The sequence below is a fragment of the Malania oleifera genome, chromosome 1 (genome assembly GCF_029873635.1).
Source record: "Malania oleifera isolate guangnan ecotype guangnan chromosome 1, ASM2987363v1, whole genome shotgun sequence".
Classification (NCBI taxonomy): Eukaryota; Viridiplantae; Streptophyta; class Magnoliopsida; order Santalales; family Ximeniaceae; genus Malania; species Malania oleifera.
This window is the reverse complement of record NC_080417.1, coordinates 97566995-97577993: the sequence shown is the minus strand read 5'-3', so window position 1 is coordinate 97577993 and position 10999 is coordinate 97566995. Positions and strand designations below refer to the sequence as shown.

Below are 10999 nucleotides of genomic sequence, written 5' to 3'. Positions count from 1 at the left end.
ATTTTGTATCATTGTCATCCTCATTATAATCTTTTCCACCTCTTGCCACTTGGTATATTGATAATGATATATGAAAGAGAGAAAAAAAGTGAGAAGAAAAAGTAAAAAATAAAATATTTTTTTGGTGTAACAGTCCTGTAGCGGTTACGTAACGGCCATAGCGGCCTTTACGTAACGGTCGCGGTCCGTAACAGCCGCTACGGCCGTGATTTTTCTTCCCACTGATTTCGCGTTGTGTAACGGTATCAGTAACCCAAAAAACCTTTACGTAACGGCGTTACATAACTGTCGCGGCTTTTATTTAAAACCATGGTCCTTGGTTTTTCCTTCCCAATTTTTATATTCCTATCCATTCAATAAAGGGGTTTCTATAAACAATGACCAAGTTTTCTTTAAACTTGCACTAGTAGCAATGTCTTTTCGTATAAAAAGCTATGTCACACCAGAATTCTTAGCTAGATAGTTTGACAAATGGTAAATTAAAACTCTCATTGTCCAACTCCAAAATAAAACCCATCCGTATAGGTGAAGCAAATGGACAACCTTAGCACCTAGCAGTGATCACTTCGAGCAAAATCTGAGATTAACTTTGCAATAATCTGGGGCTTCTCGACATGTGGAAGATGACCACAATCTGGCACACGACGCATAATGGCATTTTGCAGTTCTGAATATAATCTCTGCACCATGTTAAACAGGAAGGCATCAACTCAACCCTGAATTTAAAACGCTGTAGCACTTTTTAAAGTGCATGTGCATGCATCTGTAGTATTAGACTATGATCTTGCTAAGTAAAATGTCAAAACTCACCACTGCCAGTTTATGGCTGACGATTTGGTCATGCTCGCTTGAGATGACAAGAGTTCTCTGTTTTACCTGTGGAACAAAATATAACAGCTCCAGCTCAATGGAAACAAACAAACATCACGCAACTCTGAACTTGATTACAGTTATGCTTTAGGAAACATGGAATTAGGGCCTTTAAACTGCATCCAGTTTTCGTCCAATTCCAATTTATCAGGAGGGAGCCGTGAGGCTGTTCATGGCCTCCCCCGATTTGGGGTTCTCAGTGATTAATAAAAATAAAATAAAAAAGCTTTCGCCCAATTCCGGACAAGTCCAAATCCAAAGCCCCTAATTCTATATTCCCTTTTCCTCTATTAAGTAATCCAATATTTTGAACTATTGTACCTGTGAATAGCAACTTCTACAAAATTAAAATGAAATCAAATAAAAAGAGACAAACAGCCATAATTAGCACCAACTATAGAAATCCTGAAAAAAATATCCCATGAACCCATGACATGTCCAGCATTTGTGTGCCATATGAGTATATAACAGGAAGGAAGCAGACTTCTTTACTATAGGCCCTTCGCACTTCCTTTGATGATTATATGTATGCAAATACTGACGGAAATTACAATTATAATTTCTATTATACCTGTTTTATTTGAGCAGCAACATTGTAGCCCCCACTGAACATAAAATTAACCATTGCATCATTCCATCGAGGCAGTAGACAGTGTAAGCGGCCAATCTAAATGGCAAAATGAGAAATAAGCTGCCATTATATATATATATCCATGTTGCACTTTATATAAATTTTAAATTAGCCAGTTTGAAATTTTTACATTCATTAGCCTTCAACTTGCAACAGTGAACCATAAAAGACGAGTAATTTATGTGCTCACATTAGTCCAGTCTATGATTGTAGATACTGGCATACCATTGAAAGCCAGAAAACTTGCAAAGAGTCGTACTGGGATACTCTTTAACAATGAAACCTGTTTCAAAGAACAACAATTTCAATTAGTAACTGAAATGGAGGAGTTGCAGCTTGAAGAAGAAGCTGAGCAACTGAGCTTATGTTTGGTTCACGCCTTCACAGAATGGAGTAGAAAATGTAGAGGGATGTAATAATTTGCTAAAAATCACTCCTGCAGAAGTTTGTGTAGTTCCCATCTGACATGGAACAGGATAAGAATAGATATTCCTATGGAAAATTTTAAAAATAGCAATTCCTTGGTTATTTTGCGTCATGGATTCATAAAAATTTTGCACTGGCACTAACTTTGTGAAGATATTATTTTATATAATTTTTTTGTAAACTATCAAATACTTATACTAAGATCATACTATTCGCTGGAACAGACATTTCAGAAAACAGAAGTAACATGCAAGTAGTCTCCAACCCCCTTATGCTAATGACTGCTCCTCAGCAGAACTACAACTTGCAGGTTGAAAGCATTCCTAAATTAACAAATAGTTAAACAGCAATATCACTATGATAGCTTACTTTATTTATATCTATTATGCTTATTCTGGGGACTCACACTAGCAAGCTACTTCTCCATTCAAATCTTAGTTTCTTAACAGCAGAACACAACAATGGAGGGGCAGAGTTCTGGTACCTTGCAACAAATGGAAAGAAAATTTAAAATCCTTCTCCAAGCCAAGTTGATCCCTCAAGTAGTCTAATGGCTTGTGGGATTCTTTCTGTTAAGTTGTAGGCTGACATGCAGAGCAGTTTCAGACGTACCAAGAGGTAAGCAAGGGAAAATACAGGAAATGCATAAGAAATATGATAAAATTTCAAGCATATGTAACTTCTGATCCAGGATCAGTTACAATACATGATAGGATATCAACGAAAAGGGGTTTCCAAACTCTACAACAAGCTCATATGAGATAGCACATCGGGTTCCATTTTTGGAGTTGAATTCCACCATTTTCTATGAGTTTTAGATTTGATAGATCATTTTCTAGTTAAACACGGGTTCGGGAATAATATCATAGTTATAGAATGTTAATTAATTTTTGGTAATTTTTCAACATTTCCTAGTAAGGCATGAATTTTTGCACTTCCTTTTCCCTATAAATAGGAACATATTGTAATCAGCAAAGAAGTCTTTATTAAATAAATTTGTCTCAACTTTAATATTCTTTGGTGTATTCTAGACATTTTTTCCTAGTGGATTCTAGGCTTTTCTATATTATCTTATATGATATCAAGCTTCATATTTCCATTCCTGCATCTAGCTGATTTGCATAGCAAAATGCCAAATGGAAAATCCTATCTTGTACTACTTGTCAAACCCTGCCCTCGGACTGCTTATAAAATAGAAGTGCTATTTTCCTTTTAAATTTTTGGAAATTTTCCTTCTGTTGATGTTTTTTGGGGTTGAGAACAAATTTTGAGTCCCTTGCAAGTTCTCTACCTAAATTGCACAAGTTGTATCAACCTTTATTCAAGGACCCAAGAGCCTTTGAAGCTTTAATCACTGCTTCTTAGTTGGTCAAATTTGGAGTAATTGGGACTCACCCTAATGTTGGGATCACAAGTCCTTTTCTAGGTTGTAGGAATCCTAATGCACCATCATCGCCCCACCACCCCCCCCCCCCCCCCACCCAAAAAAACACCCCCACTCAATAGGGCCATAACTCCAAATTAGACATTTTTGAATAATAGGAATCAGATCTATCATAAATAGGGTTCCAGAATTAAGTTATAAATTAGGAAAGTTTATGGGTCTCATGAAAGGCCCACTCCCCAATTTGTGTTTTCAGTCTACTTATTGGAAAATTGATAATCTAAAGATCTTTTAAAAAATAACAAATCCAAGCTTCGGTTTAAGTCACCCATCACATATAAGAAAATAAACAAGAAGTTAAGAACACAAACATCCACTAAATCAAACATTCCACCATTCAAAGAGATCAGTACCATTAAAAAGATAAAATAGAAGAGCCTGACACATCCTATGCTTCCGAGCATAACTAATCGGTGGATAAGCAATGAAAATGCAAACTTTAACGTCAATTTTCATAAAACAAACAATGGACATAACATATCTGAACCCCTACTCATGCTTAGACCTATTTGAAAAAGCTTAAGTTGCAAAAGCCATGGGAATAGAAGCAAACAAATGATTAAATAAACTTAATCGTAAAGCTAGGTAAAAAAAAAAAAAAAAAACCAATCCAAGAAACAGTAAAACACATAAAAATTTTATGGCCCTGGATTTGTGCCTAGGATAAAAATCCCAAGTTACCTTCTTATCCCCCTCTTGACAGGAATCAAGTCCCTAGTAGTTCATGGTCCTTGATGAAAAGGGTGACCAGAACGTGCACATCAGTCATGTATATGCACATGCACATGAAGTTCACACATTATCATTTGATATAAGCATGCAGGATGCAACAATATATTCTGATGGAGGATCGCCTGTATCATTTAGGCTGCTTATTCAGCATACTTATTTTTGGCATAGATTTAGGAAATTGGTGCTTGTATTAGACTTTTTTGGTGGTGTAATTTCCTGTTATATTGGGGTTTTATGTATTTCTCTCTCTCCCTTCTTCCCTTATTATATTCTATTTATATTCTTAACACATCAATAACAACAACAAAACCAAGCCCTAAGTCCCATTAGGTGGGGTCGGCTATATAAATCTTTCTTCACCAATTTATATGATTATGGACCATTTCTTTTGACAGATTCAAGGATATTAAATCCTTACTCACTATCTCTTTTAGGTCTACCCCTACCCCTTCTACTGCCCCCATAGTAAGTAACTCACTCTTCCTCACTAGCGCACTATGTGACCTATGTTGCAAGTGTCCATACCATCTGAGTCGTCCCTCCCTTATCTTATCTTCTATAGGAGCTACACCCAACTTACCATGAATATGTTCATTCCTTAATTTATCTTTCAGTGTCATACCACTTATCCATTTAAGCATTTTCATCTCAACAACTTTTACTTTTTGGATATTCTGTTTCTTTGTCACCCAACATTCTAATCCATATAGCATAGCTGGTTTTATAGCTGTCCTATAAAACTTCCCTTTTAATTTTAAGGGTATTCTACGATCACAAAGCACACTTGAAGCACTTCTCCATTTTACCCAACCTCCTTTAACTCGATGCATTAAATCATCTTCAATTTCTCCTTCAGCTTGCGCAATAGACCCAAAATTTAACTTTGTCTCCAATATTTCTCCTACCATTACTGAATTACATTTCATATATTATGTCTTATTTCTACTTATCCTAAAGCCTCTAGATTCCAAAGCTTCTCTTCATAACTCTACCTCAGCCTCTACTCCAACCCTAGTTTCATCAATTAATACAATATCATTTGCAAACAACATACACCATGGATCTCCTTTTGAATACTCTTAGTCAGTTGGTCAATCACTAAAACAAAAAGATAAGGGCTCAAAGCAGATCCTTGATGTACACTTATGGTGATTGGAAATTCTCTAGTTTCTCCATCTATAGTCCTTACACTAACAGTAAAGTGGGGAAAATAAAACCAATCCAAGAAACAAGAAAACACACAAAAATGTTTTGGCCCTAGATTTGTGCCTAGGGTAAAAAAATCCCAAGTTACCTTCTTATCCCCCTCTTGACAGGAATCAAGTTTCTAATAGTTCATGGTCCTCGATGAAAAGGGTGACCAGAACGTGCACATTAGTCATGAATATGCACATGCACATGAAATTCACACATTATCATTTGATATAAGCATGCAGGATGCAACAATATATTCTGATGGAGGATCGCCTGTATCATTCAGGCTGCTTATTCTGCATACTTATTTTTGGCATAGATTTAGGAAATTGGTGCTCATATTAGACTTTTTTGGTGGTGTAATTTCCTGTTATATTGGGGTTTTATGTAATTCTCTCTCCCCCTTCTTCCCTTATTCTATTCTATTTATACTCTTAACACATCCTTATCTAAATTAATTCAAGATGCATATGTATCTCTCTCTCTCTCTCTCTCTCTCTCTCTCTCTCTCTCTCTCTCTCTCTCTCTCTCTCTCTCTGTTCTATTTATATTCTTAACACATCCTTATCTAAATTAATTGAAGATGCATATGTAATTCATATAATAATCAAAGAATAATTAAAATCTAAGAACATCACATTATTAAAAAACCTATGCATGCATATAATTTCAAGAATTCAATTTAGCATTTTCTCCAATATTGAAGGACTTCAAAGGTCAAAGGTTAGGAGGCAGTCCTCTTTTACACGAAGAAGGAGAATGAGTTTGGTGAAGGTTAGCAGAAAACCTTTAGGAATCCTCTTTCTCCAACCTCCAATTATCTTCTTTTTTTCTCTACTCTCTTCAAGTCTTTCTTTTTCTTTTCTTTGATGCTTCCTCTCTTTTTTAATATTTTATTGCAACTTTGTTGATGCGTAGCGATTTTAATCTTCTGATCAACAAAATAAATCACACAAAGAACATTCACAGAAAAATGGAGATGAGAGATTTTATGTGGTTTGGCAAAGTTGCCTACTTCCACGGAGTGTGCACCTGGAGAAAAATTCACCATGAAATGATGGCAATACAAGATCTGATCAGTCTCTCCCCGATCCCAGATCCCCTGTACACCCCTTCATCTTCAACCTGTTGGAGAAAAGTTCTTCCTAGAGAGAACCCCTCTCTAGCCCTCCTTGCACAAAATGACAAGCAATCCCTATATTATTCCATGACTTACAAACATATATATGACACCACACAACCGTTGGATTTAGAGACAATCCAACGGCTGTGATAAAAGCCACAACAAATAAATAAAAATAAACATATATTTTAATAATCTCCATCTTGGCATTTAATCACAATTAAGCACAACATTCCATTCCCACGCTCTGGGATGCTCTGTCAACAATCAACAAGAGACTATGTTAACTAAGTCCAGACAACGCTTGAACTTAGCTAATGTAACAGGCTTCATGAGCATATCTGCAACATTTCCATCTGTGTAGATCTTCAATAACTGGAACTTACCACTTTCAATCCAACCTCTAACTGCATGGTACCACACGTCAATATGCTTTGTACGAGAGTGGTAGACCTGATTCCTTGCCAAGTGGATTGCACTCTGACTATCACAGAATATGTGTAACCTATCTTGCATAAAACCAAGTTCCTAAATCAGTCCAGCTAACCACAAAGCCTTCTTACCTACCTTTGCCAAAGTTATGTATTCAGCTTCTGTAGTAGACAAAACTGTAGTAGGTTGCAACATAACCTTTTAACTCATGGAACCACCAGCCATGGTAAAAATGAAGCCAGAAGTAGACCTCCTCTTATCCAAATCACTTGCATAATCGGAGTCCACAAAACCCTGAACATTACAATCATCAATACTTTCAAACAGGATACCATAATCAGAATTGTCACGCAAATATCTGAAAATCCATTTCATCGCATTCCAATGCAGTCTACCTAGATTAGTCATATATTTGCTTACCAAACTAACTGCATATGACAAGTCTGGTCTACTACATGCCATAGCATACATCAGACTCCCTATTGCACTGGCATGAGGCACACTAGCCATATCCAACTTATCCTCATCAGTAGAAGGACATAGTTTAGCAGACAACTGAAAATGAGCAGCTAGAGGTGTACTTACCAGCTTAGCCTTATCGATGTTAAACCTTTCCAACACCTTCTCAATATACTTACCCTGTGACAACCACAACTTCTTCTGTTGTCTGTCCCTCCAGATTTCCATGCCAAGGATTTTTTTAGTTACACCAAGATCCTTCATCTCAAACTCATCCTGTAACTTGGCTTTCAACACATTCAACCCATCAGTACTCTTAGAGGCAATTAACATGTCATCCATGTATAACATAAGGATCACATATACACCACTGTTAAGCAATCTGAAGTAAACATAACTGTCATAATTGCTTCTAACATACCCAATCCTCAACATATAAGAATCAAACCTCTTATACCATTGCCTAGGGGATTGCTTTAAACCATAAAGAGACCTATTCAACTTACATACCAAGTGTTCTTTATCTTGTTCCACAAACCCCTTCGATTGCTCCATAAAGATATCTTCCTCCAACTCACCATGAAGGAAAGCTGTCTTTACATCCATCTGTTCCAGATCTAAATCATGCACGACAACCAATGCTAACATGGATCTAATAGAAGTATGTTTAACAACAGGAGAAAAGATTTCATTATAATCTATACCTTCTTCCTGTTTGTATCATTTTGCTACTAACTTGGCCTTATATTTTATTCCTTCTGATTCTGAAGTAGGTTCTTTCTTTCCGAAAACCCACTTACAACCAATCAACTTCCTGTCCTTGGACTTCTGAACCAACGCCCAAGTGTCATTCTTACGAAGAGACTCCATTTTCCTCAACCATGGCTCCAAGCTAACTATTTCGTTCAAAACTCTGAACTGCTTCCTAAAAATCAGAAGGATCTGCACTACTAGTAATCAGAGCAAATACAACTAAGTCCTCAAACCCATGCCAGACCGGAGGCTTAACATTCCTCCTTTCTCTGCCGGTGGCTAGCCTTATAGGCTTATGTCTATCACTTGTATGAGGAATTTCCTGAGGAAATGTAGCCTATCTCACTGTATCTTGTGCAACAAAATCAACAACAGTAGTCTGAGTACTACCCATACTTGAATTCTGAATACTGTCCAGCTCCACCTGAATAGGTATTCCCGCTAAATCAGACTCCACCTTCGTATCAGCATTCTCCTTTAACATGGATTCCTCATCGAAGACCACATCCCTGCTAATGACCACCTTTCGTGCTATAGGGTCCCACAACCAGTATCCCTTTACTCCTTCTTGGAGACCAATAAATGCGCACGGTTTTGGCTTAGAGTCTAACTTTGATTTGTCCTGTTCCGGCACATGCACATACGATGGACAACCAAATATTCTCAACACAGAGTAATCTATTGGCTTACCTGTCCATACCTCCTTAGGAACCTTTGCGTCAATAGCTGCAAAAAGAGACCTATTCACCAGGTAGCATGCCATAATCTTTGTTTCTGCCCAAAATGACTTAGGCATATTAGCCTGATTCCTCATACACCTTGCCCTCTCTAGTAATGTTCTATTCATCCTTTCAGCCACCCCATTCTACTATGGCCCATGTGGAACTGTATAGTGCCTAGTGATCCCCTCTTCCTTACAGAAGTCAATGAATGGCTGTTTTTGTACTCCATTCCATTGTCAGATCTCAGAAACTTCACCTTTTTCCTTGTTTGCTTCTCTACTTGAGCTTTCCATTCCCTAAACTTACTAAGTACCTCACTCCTATGCTTCATAAAATAAACCCAGACTTTACTAGAAAAGTCATCAATAAATAAGACAAAATAAATAGCACCACTGTGAGACTGTACCTGTATTGGACCCCATACATCTGAATGAATGTACTCCAGTACCTCCTTGCTCGTATGCTTTCCTGTTTTGAAACTCACCCCGTGCTGTTTACCAAACAAATAGTATTTACAGAACTTAAGCTTACAACAAGAATTACCTCCTAGTAAGTTTCGCCTGTGTAGCTCCTGCAAACCACGCTCACTCATTTGACCCAGCCTCATATGCCATAGAGTAGTATCATCTGTATCTGTATTTGAAGAGGTACTAGCTGCAGCTTAACCTGTCACTGTACTACTCACCAGAGTGTACAAATTGTTCCTCAGATGACCCTTCATTACTACTAGTGAACCTCTAGCCACTTTCGACACGCCATCCCTAGCTCAAAAAGAGAAACCATTACTGTCCAAAGAGCCCAAGGAAATCAGATTCTTTTCTCAAATCTGGAACATGCCTCACATCCCTGATGGTTCTAACCACACCATCAAACATCTTGATTCTAACTGTTCCAATACCAAGAATACCACAGGAAGCATCATTACCCATCAACACCGTCCCTCCAGAGATTGGTTCATAGGGGTCAAACCAGTCCCTGTATGGACACATATGATATGAGCACGCCGAATCCAAAGTGCAAATATCGACTAAGTAATTGGAATCTGTAGTAACAGCCAAAAGATCCCCATTCAAAACTGATGAACTGTTCTCCACTACAGTAGCCTACTCTGTAACGACCTGCTTATTTTACAAATTATTTTTTTTCCATAATAATATTCTATATAATAACCATGGCTAATCATAATCAACCTGGTAAATCATAATCCACCTGAACCCAAGGGCACCAGGGGTATACCTGAAATACAATACTGATACCTAAGCAGCAGGAAACATAATAACATATACATATCAAATTATCATTCAACACAATACCAGAGTTTACTACATCCCTCATATGATTACACACAACCCAAAATATCCAAAAACAAGTCCTAGGGTTGTCATCCAAAAATCCGTTTGACCTTAGCAAAAGACTTACCCTTTAATCAAGGTAGAACAGTTGAATCCTAATGCAACAGAGCTCTATCGACTCTTCTATCTGGGGCTCTTGAAATGTTTATATAATTTGGGATGAGACACCTCTCAGTAAGGGAAATAAAGTAATATCAGTGTGTGGCAACATGAGTATTTTCGTATTATACATATAACAGTACATAAACATACTTGATAAAATTGTCTGTATCATATTTAAGAGAAACATGTTTTATCATATCATGGTATAACATATTGAATTTCTATACACATAAATCATCTCATATAACTGTACATAGAAAACATCCTGGACGGTTAGTTGGCTGATGTCATGTCTTACCCCCACATGACTGGGTTGTGCGGCCCAAAGGCGGGACCTAACAATGGCTGGCCAATCAAGCTAGATCAACATAAGTCTGTAAGTATGATGGGTTTGCCCCTCCCGGTCTGGACACCAGAGGGACGTTTGCGCTACAATAAACCACATCGACTGCCGAACTCCCACTACCTCGTACGGCAAGCGGTAGCACTAACATAAACATGATCGTGATCATATAGGTACGGTACTGTGCTTCTTGAAAGCCTAAACCAAGCCAACCAGGTTTTGATAACATATAACATATTTCCAAATAATGATACATGGCTATTTCATACTCATATCTGTCATGTTAATATTTTCATACATCTTTGCATGACATATCATATAAAATTTACGGCCCTTACGCTGGCATTTTGTGTTTTATAAATCACGGCCCGTACGCCGGTATTGCATATCATAAAAATCTTCGGCCCTTGCGCCGG

At 37.5% G+C, this 10999-nt stretch overlaps 1 protein-coding gene across 1 annotated transcript in view; it reads right to left on the bottom strand.

The window, feature by feature from the left end:
- Nucleotides 1–551: 551 nt before the first annotated feature.
- The window catches only part of LOC131147742 (alpha/beta hydrolase domain-containing protein VTE7-like), a 73225-nt gene continuing 62777 nt past the window's right edge, over nt 552–10999 (bottom strand). Inside the window, exons 7-10 of the mRNA XM_058097289.1 lie at nt 1692–1784; nt 1442–1537; nt 811–876; nt 552–680 (exon numbers count right to left, since the gene is read on the bottom strand). Of these exons, the coding sequence (XP_057953272.1) occupies nt 552–680; nt 811–876; nt 1442–1537; nt 1692–1784 (384 nt within the window). The remainder of the gene's footprint in view (nt 681–810; nt 877–1441; nt 1538–1691; nt 1785–10999) is intronic.